At 40.3% G+C, this 12686-nt stretch overlaps 2 protein-coding genes across 5 annotated transcripts; one reads left to right on the top strand and one right to left on the bottom strand.

The window, feature by feature from the left end:
* Positions 1-306: 306 nt before the first annotated feature.
* Positions 307-8139, bottom strand: meaf6 (MYST/Esa1-associated factor 6). 2 transcript variants are annotated; one of them, XM_048230291.1, is made up of 7 exons: positions 7976-8139; positions 7359-7474; positions 6862-6949; positions 6243-6288; positions 3489-3678; positions 1539-1568; positions 307-1073 (listed from the first exon to the last, which is right to left on the bottom strand). In XM_048230291.1, exons 1-7 carry the CDS (start codon positions 8063-8065, stop codon positions 1025-1027), a joined length of 609 nt encoding a protein of 202 aa, XP_048086248.1. In that variant the 5' UTR covers positions 8066-8139; the 3' UTR covers positions 307-1024. The 2 variants fall into 2 exon arrangements, with proteins under 2 accessions (XP_048086248.1, XP_048086249.1); XM_048230292.1 differs by lacking the exon at positions 1539-1568.
* Positions 7662-11289, top strand: stpg1 (sperm-tail PG-rich repeat containing 1). Of its 3 annotated transcripts, none has more exons than XM_048230288.1 (9): positions 7662-8139; positions 8540-8639; positions 8745-8866; positions 8970-9068; positions 9178-9357; positions 9889-10000; positions 10153-10321; positions 10627-10817; positions 10915-11285. In XM_048230288.1, exons 2-9 carry the CDS (start codon positions 8600-8602, stop codon positions 10986-10988), a joined length of 987 nt encoding a protein of 328 aa, XP_048086245.1. In that variant the 5' UTR covers positions 7662-8139; positions 8540-8599; the 3' UTR covers positions 10989-11285. The 3 variants fall into 3 exon arrangements, with proteins under 3 accessions (XP_048086245.1, XP_048086244.1, XP_048086246.1); XM_048230287.1 differs by lacking the exon at positions 7662-8139 and adding an exon at positions 8222-8325; XM_048230289.1 differs by lacking the exons at positions 7662-8139; positions 8970-9068; positions 9178-9357 and adding an exon at positions 8222-8325 and having other exon boundaries at positions 10915-11289.
* Positions 11290-12686: the final 1397 nt, after the last annotated feature.

Genomic DNA, 12686 nt, shown 5'->3' with positions numbered 1-12686 from the left:
GCATACACTTAGCATCAAGAGCCTACTACACATATTTACATTGAAAGAGGAGTCGCAGGAGAAGGATTAATTAGTCAAACTGTATACTACTGTCTACACTGCACTATATCTTTTGTCATGTGCACCACCTACTTTGTATATCACATTGCACTTTTTTGCACTTCTGGTTAGACACAAACTGCATTTTGCGGTCTCTGTACTTGTACTCTGCAAAATGACAATAAAGTTGAATCTAATCTAATCTAATCTAAAACTGAAGTATGACACCTTCCTTGAGTATCTGTCAAGCAATAAAGGGGCATGATATGATTGGGGATGTTCTGAAATTTATTACACTTTTACAATTGTACACTTTTATGCAAAAACAAACATGGTACAAAATAATATCCACAATGACAAAATTAAGTCACAATGAATAATATCGAACACGTTAAGAAAAAAAAAAAAGTATACAAGTGTTTTGTTTTCTTTTTAAAAAAAAATCAAAACAGTAGAAAACAAAATGAAAATTACTATGAAACAATACAAAACAAACACCAAACAAATGGTCTGACATAAAATACAAAATGCATGCTTAGTGTCCCTGCCTTGAGTCAACTAGAACATGCACGCTGGACATACTCTCTGTACAAAGCTTTTCAGAGACCTCCCCATCACAAAGCCTGTCCTATGCCCCTCGCTCTGATCACCAAAGGATAACAAGGCATGAGTGAGCAAACCAAAGAAGACATTTCTTCTATGTAATACAAACACAAGTGATTTTTCACACTGTTTGCTGGGAACAGCCAACCCCTTAATCTTTTCAAAAAGGGGAGGGAAAAAAAAGATAAAGAATCACTAATTCATTAAACTTTCTGCTGCATGTGTAGAGCTCTTGAGCGTTCCTTGTGCGCTCTGTTGTGTGGCCGGTCAGGACCACCATCAGGCAGAGTAGTCCTGCGGACGCAACAGGTTACATAATGAGGGCGTCTGGACAATGAGAGCGTGTAAACTCTACACGGGACACACTGTGCCGGGCTGAACTTCAAAAGTCGCTCACCGCGCGGGGCTTCTTATTCATCTTCATGTCAAACCTGAGAGAGAAACATCACAGAAAACATCGGTTTGAAAAAGTACAGTTTGAAAATGAGAGGGAAGAGGAGATGGAGAAAGATAACGAAAGAACCCAACTCAAGAAAAATCATCCACAAACACCTTCAATTTCATCTTATGCATTCCAAGATGAATTGACATACTAAAGGAAACATAACCTTAAAAAAATGAAATCTAAATGAAAATTAAAAAGTGGCATCAACACATGTTTTTAACACAACAATACAAGACAAAAATAATAATTTAAAAAAGTAAAACAGGTTGCATCGCCTACAAACATGCTTAACGGAGAATGGATCTACAGTGTCGGACAGACCAGTTGATTGGTCACTAGCAATGACAAACGTAAATCTGAGGTGACAGTGAGGCAATCGGAAGGACAGAGCAAGGGGCACAGTGGGAGGAAGTGACATCACAGGAAGCATGGAGGTTAAACTGGGACTTACTCAAAGTCATAATCAAACATGGCAGAGGGACTGTAAAGGGAGCAGCAATAAGAGAGGAAGAGAGCAGAAAATGTTAGTATCTCAGCCTGACATGGCACCGCACCAGACCCAACACTACACCATACTACAGGGGTGCCCATGTGCTTCCTACCCTAATGTGTCCTAATAACACTTTTGACTAATCTTAAATGGAAACATCAAACGTATTTTTAAAAGTGTAATCCAGGGTAATTTGAACCCAGGGACTATTTCACTACGGGGCAATTCTGCGCAAAACTGTCACATCCATAACGGCAACACAACGCCATGGTATTTAGTTTGCGTTATGGACGTGACAGTTTTACGTGGAATTGCCCTATGACAACAAGTCGAGCCCCCCAGGAGCTAAATTACGTTGATTGAAGGAGTGCTGAGTTTGACCGACTTTAGTGTTTATAGCCTAAAAGGCTAACAGTGCAAGTACTAAGGGCAGTGCGCCAAGCGTATCCAAACCACCATTTTTTAACCACTAATAATGCTCAAAATAGCATCACACTTCTGCAGTAGTATGAAATGGGTCCTTACACATAAAATGAAGCATCAAGAACTTAGTAAGTGTACATTTGATTAACGCAATCTAGCTCTCGAGGGGGTGTTCTACTCGTTGTCATGGTGAAAAAGACCCTGGGTTCAAATTACTCCGGAATTACACTTTAAGCAGGGCTCTGTTCTCCTATCATACCTCATATCAAGGAAATAAACCCCAGGTTTAAAAAATACCAAAGTTTCCCTTTAAAAGATATGTTTTAGAATGTACCGCTCTCAGACCTTCCGTAGTTCTGTAGGTAAAATATGATGTCAGCAGCACCAGCTACAGAGTATGAGCCAATTTCCAGAAGGCAGAAAAATACTGATGACACTGTATAGGTCCCTAATGGAACTATTAATTTAAAGATAACACCAATTCCTGTGTAAGTGACAGGACAGAGAAAAAGTAATTGATAAGCACTATAGGTGGTTTAATCATATGAAACAACTTGATATAACTCTTTACATATATTTTTCCACAAGTGGAGGAAGTATGGCCTGCTTTTAAGAACCGCTAATGCAGTGCAACTACCTCATACTTAAATGTTGCATGACAGAAACTAAACAGCTTGTATAACCTATACCGGAATTTATGTCTTGCCAGTTACTATTTCCTACCCTCAACACTGTCAGACACATCTTAAAGCCCAGGATATGTACACATTCAGATACTGTAAACTGACCGTGCGTTATGTACTGCAAACTGTGTGCTATGCATGTTTAACACACACACTGAGGTGTGATGTTGACCAGATGAGGTGTCCTATAGCTATTTAGAATCCTGTCTTGGCATCTGAGAATACTTGAACATGTCATTCCAATCCATCCATTTTATGTTTTTTTCCCTTCTCGGAGGAAGAGTTGAGTTTTTTTTTCTTTTTTTCTTTTCACTACAACCTAGTTTCAGTCTGAGTGCTCTCATAGCACTCACGCCATTGGTTCCATCTTAACATCTGTCTAGTTAAAGCTGACACAGAAACAACTCGTGGGAGACTGCAGGAGATGAGAAGAGAAGATAAGGGAACAGGCGTAACCATGGGAGACAGGGTGGTACAGGAACAGTGGACTTAGAACACTTTCATTTACGCAATAGTCTCTCTATTGTCCAACAACTTGAGGTTTACGTATGCTTCCCAGTGTTGCACATGCAGCAGAACGTATAGATAGGACATGTAAGCTATTTGTTTTTGTTTGTTTTTCTATTTGTGCCATTATGTAGTTCTTTCACAGCTTTTGTCCATGCCTTAGTGGTTATGAAGCCAATCCTCTTTCAAAATCCTATGGAGGTGTCTCTATTTAGGTTTTGAAATCTCTCTGCTGCGGCGATGATGTCAGTATTGTCAGGATTATGTCAGTCCATCCTGTATAAACGTAGAGACGTACCTGTGTCTGTTCTTGTTCTTGCGCTTCTTGTGGCTCCCATGGTGACCGCCAGAGGAGGAAGAGGCGGCCTTCTGGGGCTTGAGGTCCTGGGCGGTCCCGTCGCCGTCCTCTGTGTCCTCCTGACTCGGCTCGTTCTCCTGGTTCTGGAGGTCCGGGGACGTGTCGCTTTCGGTTCCGCTGCCTGGCTCACCTGGGAATCCCATAGAACAGTTTGTCTAAATTAGCGTTTCTCAAACTGTGGGTCGCGACCCACTACTGGGTCGCGGAGACATGCCAGGTGGGGCGCGAACTGACGTGAAAAACAGGAGTTTTTTAATTTATTTTTTTATCTGTAGCCTGGGCCCAGGTAGCACCCGATGCGCAATGGACGCTTTGTGTTATTCACAGGGAAGCCGTGTGTCAAGGCAGTTTAGTTAGTCCCACCTACATGACATTTTGAACGTTGTTGTGAGAGTGGTGAATTTCATCAAAACCCGGCCCTTAAAAGCGCGTCTATTCTCCGCACTTTGCGAAGAGATGGTAGCTGACCAAAAGGCTGTACTGTTTCACAGCGAGGCAAGGTGGCTTTCCCGAGGTAAAGTGCTGTCGCGCTAGCCTAGAAATCTAGACGCACCCTAGCGGCGGCAAATTAATTTGCTCAGCCTGTACGTCTAGTAGCAAACCATAGGAATTTCTATTGGCTAACACCGTGGATGTTATCCAATCACAGCGCTCTATTTTGTTGCGGGCTTAACAGGATAACGACAGTCCTGCGACGGTGAACAAAGCTATGGCGAACGAAGAGCGGTTGTTTGAATCGGCGTTGGCGTCAACTTTGGAGGAGTTGGACTTGTGCTTTTCTTTGAAAGTTGAGCAACACAATGCACTTAAGTCATTCCTTTCAAGAAGGATGTATTTGCCGCTTTGCCGACCGGATACGGATATGGTCGTGAAGGCTGGCCTATTGCATGCCTAGGCAGTTTGAAAGACAATTCTCTGCCCGCCCCTTGGATTAAGCGAGGTGAATGGCTTGATTCCAGACTATACATTTCAATGATATAGGATGGCCCGCCAGGCTACTGTCGCGCGTGTTTGAGCTCCGAGTCACCTCTTCTTGGAGGAAGAGCGCATGTTTGAATCTGCAAGCACGTTCACTAATGAACATTTCTTGACGAAGCTGGCCTATCTTAGCGATATATTTGATACATCTTAGCGATACATTTGAGTTAAATGTCCAGTTACAAGGCAAAGACAAGCACCTACCCCACCTAGCAAATAAGATTACTGCATTCACCAAAAACTTGAGTATGGGACAGGCCCGATCGCGACAGTATTATGCCTTTGAGATTTCTGAGCAAAATCGCTGAAACGTCTGATTGGGAGGCACTCTTGTGATCCCATGTATTAAACAGTAGGCCTACATCACATCCCTGCAAAGTTTATTTCAAAAAATATTTCCCAATCAGCAGTGCTCAGTATGACTGGATTATGGATCCATTTAATGCTGCATGTTGGTATTTCATTGAATATATTGTACAATGCTGTAAAATGGCCTATGCTTCCTAATATGTTGCTGGAAAACAGAAATATGTGTGTTATGTATTTATTTATTATTATATCTGCAGCACCAGCTGATTTTAACTCTGTTGAAGCGGATATATTTAGAACTTGTCATTATTTCAATAAATTTGACAATTTTAAGCTTGACCTACCACTTTCTTAGAGTGATGAGGGACAGATGGGGCTCAAGAATGCCCCCTTGATCAAAGTGGGGAATGAAAGAAAAAGTTTGAGAACCACTGATCTAGTTTGTTAACTACCACAGTCACGAGTTGGGTCGCGATAGTCTGTCATTTTTAAAAAGTGGGTCCCCAGAAAAAAAGTTTGAGAAACACTGGTCTAAATGATCAACCCTTTCTTAAATTCAACTGCACAGTATATATAAGTATAAGTAAGTACTTGTGCTTGCAACCACAGCGGCGCTCAGGGAGCAGTGAGGGGTTAGGTGCCTTGCTCAAGGGTACTTCAGCCGCGGCCCACTAGTCGGGGCTCGAACCGGCAACCCTCCGGTTACAAGTCCAGAGTGCTAACCAGTGGGTCACGGCTGCCCCATGCATATACACCGTTTGCATTATCATGTCAGTACTACCATAGGATCAATATATATAAAATTTGGTCTACAATATCTGTTAACAATATGTTATTTTTGTGAAAGTTTAATGTTGAGTAAAATACGATTTACATGCAATAGGTGCAGGACACAGCGTAGAGGTAGTCAGGTCTATTAAAAGTTGGGCAGTCTAATGCATTATGCAGAAGGAGCCCCCTAGAGGCCATTCTACACAATGACACTCAGGTTGTGTACAGATGTCACTTCTTGCTCACCTCATGCAGGTGTGCTAAGGCTGCAACTGATGATTCTTTTCATAGTGATTAATCTGTTGAGTAATGTCTAAATAAATCATTTTGTTGTTTAATTGATAATATATTGAAAGATGACGAATCTCAGTTTTTCCCCAAAACTCATGATTATGTCCAAACGACAAATATTTAGCTTACTGTGAGAGAGAAGTAGAGCAGAGAATATTCCAGAAGTTGCAATCAGCAAATTTAGAAGGGGTTTTTTCCCCTTACAAAAATGAAAGTTTACCAAAATAATTGGCCATTAATTTAATAGTTGCCAACTAATTATTATAATTAACTGATGAATTGTTGCAGCCCTAGTAAACATACTGTACAAAAACAAAAAAATTTGTCAAAGACATTATTACTTACGTTTCTCATTCATATGATCTGGGATGCCCCCAAGTGCACAGACAGCCTGAGACGACAGAAATTCAATGTTTTCAACAACTAGATACTAAAAAATACATGATAACTAGAACTAGCACGTTGTGGTAGTAAGATGACTGCACAGCCATGAATTTCTAGTTGACATACATTTGTATGGCAAGGTAAGTAATACATAGAGTATAGAGGTGAAAGGAATTTACGCAGTTGCTGTGAACGTTCATACCCAATTTTAAGAAAAGGCAAAGCATTCTCAAGGCATTGTTGAGATATCGTGTTCACAAGAATGGGACATAAATGTGATCTCGGTGACCTTAAACTTTGACCTTTCACCTCCAAAATCAATCAGTTCATCTCAAAAGTCCAAGTAAACATTCATACTAAATTTGAAGTCTGTGTCTTGAGGAGTTCTTGGGATATTATGGTCATGAGATCATGACGGACAGATGTATACAACCCAAAAACATAATGTGTTCAGCCACTGCAGAGGCATTAAAAGAATATAGCGATAAAGCTCTTTAGCAGAAGTAAGAAATCAAGACAGTCAGGATGAAACACCTTGACTCCTTTCTGCAATATTTAGAAAATGAAGCAATGAACTTACAGCCACAGAGGTGACAGAGGACTTGCTGAAAAGCCTTTCGGCCTCCTTGAACTTCCTATTTCTTCTGTCAGTCTTGCTATTTGAGTTCCTAAAATATAAAACAGCGTGTATGAATGCAGGAGGACACAATCCATAGATAATAAATTATATACATTTAGGGCTGTGCGATATGACCAATACTTCACGTAACAATATAGAGATAATATCATGTCCTGATAATATAACTACATACATCATGATACAGCCCATTTTCTGCAAATGAAAAAATGAAAAAAAAAAAAAAATCACAGCCTATAACTAAACTGACTAACTATCCTTTACAATGGATATTAAATAACTCTGCATATGCATAGGCTAAAACATCATAATGCAACACTATTATCAATACCGCCATATATGACGATATGGTTAAATTCTTATCATGGGGAGTTATTATCACTATATTCAATAAATAAGCGATACAATATGGCACAGAAATGCAATTCCACAATTCTTACTTTTGATTGGTGAGGTAGCGGTCCCAGCCTCTGATAATGTTCCCATACATTTGAGTGTCCTCCAGGTAGCTTCCCTCAAACGCATATATCTGCCTCTCAAGGTTTACCAAAGTTTCCTGTCATAACAACGTTAATCATGCATTGAAATATTGTCACAGGGTTGCAAAACAACATGCAATGCCAAACATTAGGTAAGTAGATTAATTTAATATCGGCTGTCTGTAAACGCCATGTGTCATAAAAAAGGTAGCTAGTTAATAACAATGTAACAATCTATCGTTAACACACAGCCAAGGTCTTCATGGCAGTTGTCACTGTATGGATGGCGCGCGGAACTTCAAATGGCTAACGTTAGCTTCATTAAGGTTGGTATGATAGGTTTGCTAGTTGATCTTTGCTAATGCTAGCTAGCCCTAGCCGCTGTCTGACCGTATTTAAATGTTGAGTTGTTAGCTTGCTAGTGGGCCTTCTGTTCAGTTGTTTGAGCTAGCCTAAAAGCTAACTAGCTTACTACGTTGACACAGAGTCGATACGTTCAGCTAGTCTTACAAATCAGTCTTACAGGCACACGACATTATATGTATCCATTCTAAACCGCCTTATTAAAATCGGCCTACCGCTAGTTCTTGTTTTCTCTTCACAAGCTCTGATAATTCCCGACGTGTATCGGGAATTTGTGGCGGTGTAGCTTTCGCATGCATCGCCATGATGGATTTCGCATAAAAACAACGCGCAAACGAGTGACATCCGGGAAGCTGAGAGGGATATCGGGGATATCTAAGTGAGTAGAAGCTACTACTACTGATTGCCACATGGGGGCAATGTAAAACAAATTATGTAAAATCTGCAAGTAGTTTGACAGTGAACATGTGACATTCAGTGGGTGTGCGCTACCATGGTAACATAAGTACTCACTGCAACAATGTTTCAACAATCGCAGTTTTGACAACGTTTTTTCAGTGAAGCGGTAAGGACATCTTTAATTCAGCAAATATTTAATATGAGTCAATATGTAATGTTGACATTGACAACGTTTATTTACAACGTTATTTGAGCTTTTCCTACTTCTAATGGTTCGGAAAACGTTTAGACAAATCAAGGATTAGGCTATCAATGTGTCTCGTTCTATGTCAACATGCTGCTAGCAACACATTTGCAAACAACTGTGCCCTTATCCACAGGTCTCACTTTTTCCCTCTGCTTGACATGAAACATCAACACTTGAATTTATTTCATCTTGCATGGCTATAATGAGAAAAGTACATAGAAGTTCAAGTGACTGTGAGTATATTGTTAGCATTCTCTCCATGTGTCACGGTATAAAAGAGGCTATTGACATGCTTACAATCTCTTTCAATACATGTACCTGACTACTGTCTCATCAAGGTTATAAGCCACTTGGATGTACCTCATCAATTCCTGTGAAGTATCAAACGGTTGTCATCAGCAATGAGGAAAAGAAGGGCTTTTGTTCCAAGTCAAAGAGGTTTCTCTTGGAAGACAGTTTGGTAAACAAGTAGCCCACTTTACCCAGATAAATACATTATATGAATAACACAGTTATTAAGACCAATTTTATTTTTTTTCTTTCATTTAAACATTATCATTCAGAATGAAAATCCTGGTCCTGGTGCATACTTATCACATACACCCGCAGAAAATAATAGCCCTTCTTTTTCCAAGAAAGGCACTGGGGGCTTTGCATCAAAGGTTGGGAAAATCATTAAAAAAAATAAAATAAAAAACTAATGTGAAATGTAAACATTCTCGTTTTCCACTTACTGTGCAACTCTGATTGCTGGTTGTTGTATTCCATCAGGCTCACAGAGTTTCTCGAAACTTACATAGAGGTATCCCAGGACCCAATGCTTATAACCTGCAATCCAGTTTGCTGCCTAAACACACCTTTTTAAGAGGAAGCACAAGAAATTTCCGTCTGCCTATTGCAGTAAAATTGGATAGTGTGACCAAGGGAACTCCAGCTCCAAACCAATACAACGTGGGTGCATTGTATAAGTATAAGTATACTTTTTGATCCTGTGAGGGAAATTTGGTCTCTGCATTTAACCCAATCGGTGAATTAGTGAAACACAAACAGCACACAGTGAACACACAGTGAGGTGAAGCACACACTAATCCCGGCGCAGTGAGCTGCCTGCTTCAACGGCGGCGCTCGGGGAGCAGTGAGGGGTTAGGTGCCTTGCTCAAGAGCACTTCAGCCGCGTCCCACTGGTCGGGGCTCGAACCGGCAACCCTCCGGTTACAAGTCCAGACTGCTAATCAGTGGGCCACGGCTGCCCCCCATTGTGTGACATTCCTATCGCAAAGGCACAGAAATGAGAAACTAGAAGCCTTTTTTTTTATTGCAGATGGACCATATTACATTTTTACCAATACCGTCTCAAACATTACATTACATTACATTTGGCTGACACCTTTTAACCAAAGCGACTTCCAAACTTAGATGATTAATTACTGCCTCTAAACATTTACTTATGAACTGCAGTATATTAACTTTGATTTTTTACAGGTGTCTTACGGTGGTGTTGACAAAATCACAACCATATCAGCTCACTCTGTCTTCCTCTCCAAGACAAAAAGAAACATGGCCAATTTGAATGGTTTAAAAGGACCATCCCCCTGTAAGTGGTATGAGTGAAAGTGAGATCAAGCTCTTAGCAGTATTATATTCGCACTTAAAGGTTCTCTCCAGCCTAACATGATGTATATAGCCATTTAACAGAAGTTTCTTGTTACATAAAAGTAATTGTTTTACTTTTTTATCTTGTTAAAGGTCACTATAATGTAAATGACACCATAACACAGAAGGACCCAAAGGTGCCCTATTCCTGTTTTAAATCAAACATTGCCCGCAACCCACTTCCACTGAAGAGTGAAGGCCCAGGGCCTGGGGCATACAACCCTTATCAGATCCCAGAGATGGTGAAAAGGACAATCTTACCGTACGTGAAACACATTGGTGTATACTTTTTAGTAGAACAAAGTACCCACAGTTACACTTAAAATGAGTGCGGGGTGGTTGTGGTTATGATCTGTCTAACCATGGATCACTTGTTCTGGGTAACAAATTTTGTGGCCCTGGATAAGATCATAGCAGGACCCATTCCATGCTATTGGTAAAACCATAAACAAAGAACTCACTGTAAGCTTGAATTTAAAGTTAAATGACCAGTTGTCAATGTAGCATGTGTGATATAGGGAACATAATGAAGGTCTAGTTTGGAATTTTATGTCACCTATCTACCAGACGGAGACATTATCTCGGACTCTCAGCACCTCCTCTGAAACTCTCCGAGAACCCACCTTTGCCAGGCCCGGGGCAGTATGACATTGTCAACTATGAGGGCTCTCCCAAGCACTTCATGTCCACTGCTGCATTTGTCTCAGGGACAAGCCGATGGGTACAAAATCCTAAAGGACACGATGTACCTGGTCCAGGTATAGCATTGCTATGTCAAGTTAATTGCAGTCAAGTGAATTATCCGAATCCACAAAATAACTCTTCAATTTGAATGTGCTTTTTTGTTCCTTACAGGGTTTTATGATCCAGAGATTATGTCAAAGAGGTCTTTCATATACAACCATAGAAAGAACTGGGTACCAGCATGAGCTGGGCAAAAATTGTTGTTTAATGTGAGACAAAGAATACTCAACAGGATTTTGGAACAGGAACATATACTGCATTACTGATGGAGTACAATCCAAATTAATTTGATCATTTAGTTTTTTGTTTCAGTGATTTTCTTTCTTGATCTTGATCTTTCAAATTCAACCACTGTTATTCCATTAAATACTTTTCTCATTAAATAGAAATACCAGACACCAAATGAGTTTCACTGACTTAAATTTGCCCATGGATGACCTTTTTATGTCACAATACTGTTATATGCATTAAAACAGCAATTTTCATCATGCCAATTTATGTATTAAATGTTATTATTTATTATTGTTATTATTCGCATTGTTATGTGATGAGACGAATAGCCTGTTCTAATTTAGTGACCACTGCATTGTAATAGGTCCTGTAGCCAGAGAGTAGCCTGTCCCACACCCTCTTCATCTGATTCTAAGAGACATTCCAAAACACTCCCTCAAAGGGTGACAGCTGACAGCGTGTCCTGACAGTCAGCATCCACACAGGGAAGACAGAAGGTGGGGGCTGGGACTGTGCCTCTGCACCAACTGTTGTGGTTTGGATGGCGTTTTCAGCTAGATCTGTATTTGAGCTATGCAACTAGACTGTGTTTCAAACTCAGCACAAGTGGCTTTTTTATTCATAGTATGTATGCTATCTTTTCAAAAAGGATAAATATCAGTATAGATATGTTCTATACTGATAGTATACCAGTATTGTCAGTATTAAACCTGTATTGTTAATCATATCATATTTACATTTAAACACCCATTGCGTGATGTGTGGTTTGGCCTTACATTTTTGCTCAAACTAAAACAAGACATGTCCCATCTCATGGTGTCCTGTGAAATTGCCGCACTGCTCCGTAAATCTAAAGTAAACTTTTCATTTGAGGCTGTCCAGTTCTGTGACGATGTCGGTTGGAACATTTTCCAGGCAGCTTTAGCTCACTGCTGCAGCTGATGCCACAGCAACTGTGGCTACAGTCGCCTCCCACTCCCAAACAGCTGTGGAGACATTCAGATACACACTGCAGGAGCACATTGTATAAAGCTATTAATCCTGTCTTGATCTTTTTTTTTTTTTCATTTTGTTCAATTATGTTGCCTCTGGAAACTATTTTAAAGAATCATCTTCTGTGACATGTCATATGGTGTAATGTTTAACTAAGAAATATATATATATAAAAAGGTTTATATAAGACATCATGTGATACAGTTGGCTGAGCCTTTATGACCATCCTGGAAAAGGAATAAAATGTACCCTACATTTCTAGTTGGAGAGCTACTGGGCAGCAAGAGAGAGGAAGAGCAGGAGAGAGAGGCGTTTAGCAAAGCTTGAAAGCTAGCCCCCAGAGAAATTAGATCTGTGTTGACCTGCTACTTTTCTTGTGCTGGCATTAAATTAATGACTCATAATGTCTCTGTTTTGGGAGCAACTGTCTCCATAGTGGTAATCCAAGAGGTGTAAAGGGAAATGAAACTCCAGAGTGAGACCTCCGCTGGTTTGTGGGCATATCAAAGCGAGAGTTATTTTAGCAGTTATGAGTCAGTTACAAGGACTCAGTGCCAGTTAACATGGTACTCTGAAAACTATTTCAGCAATCAGCCAGACCGTGTGTGTGTCTAGGTGTCTGTTTTTGCATCTGTATTTGATACTAATTTTGCCCAGCT

This window comes from Alosa alosa, chromosome 20, assembly GCF_017589495.1.
Source record: "Alosa alosa isolate M-15738 ecotype Scorff River chromosome 20, AALO_Geno_1.1, whole genome shotgun sequence".
NCBI classification, from domain to species: domain Eukaryota; kingdom Metazoa; phylum Chordata; class Actinopteri; order Clupeiformes; family Clupeidae; genus Alosa; species Alosa alosa.
Note: the sequence above shows the minus strand (reverse complement) of the source record. Positions and strands in the feature narration are given on the sequence as shown.

Bases quoted from the DNA above. Each gene is read 5' to 3' on its own strand.
- stpg1 (XM_048230288.1), top strand. From the start codon at position 8,600: ATGGCTATAATGAGAAAAGTACATAGAAGTTCAAGTGACT. The intron at 8,640-8,744 runs GTGAGTATATTG...TGTCTCATCAAG, and splicing joins ACATAGAAGTTCAAGTGACT to GTTATAAGCCACTTGGATGT. The intron at 10,001-10,152 runs GTAAGTGGTATG...ATCTTGTTAAAG, and splicing joins TTTAAAAGGACCATCCCCCT to GTCACTATAATGTAAATGAC.
- meaf6 (XM_048230291.1), bottom strand. From the start codon at position 8,065: ATGGCGATGCATGCGAAAGCTACACCGCCACAAATTCCCGATACACGT. The intron at 7,475-7,975 runs GTAGGCCGATTT...TTGTTATGACAG, and splicing joins AGAGAAAACAAGAACTAGCG to GAAACTTTGGTAAACCTTGA. The intron at 6,289-6,861 runs GTAAGTTCATTG...CTGTCGTCTCAG, and splicing joins CCTCTGTCACCTCTGTGGCT to GCTGTCTGTGCACTTGGGGG.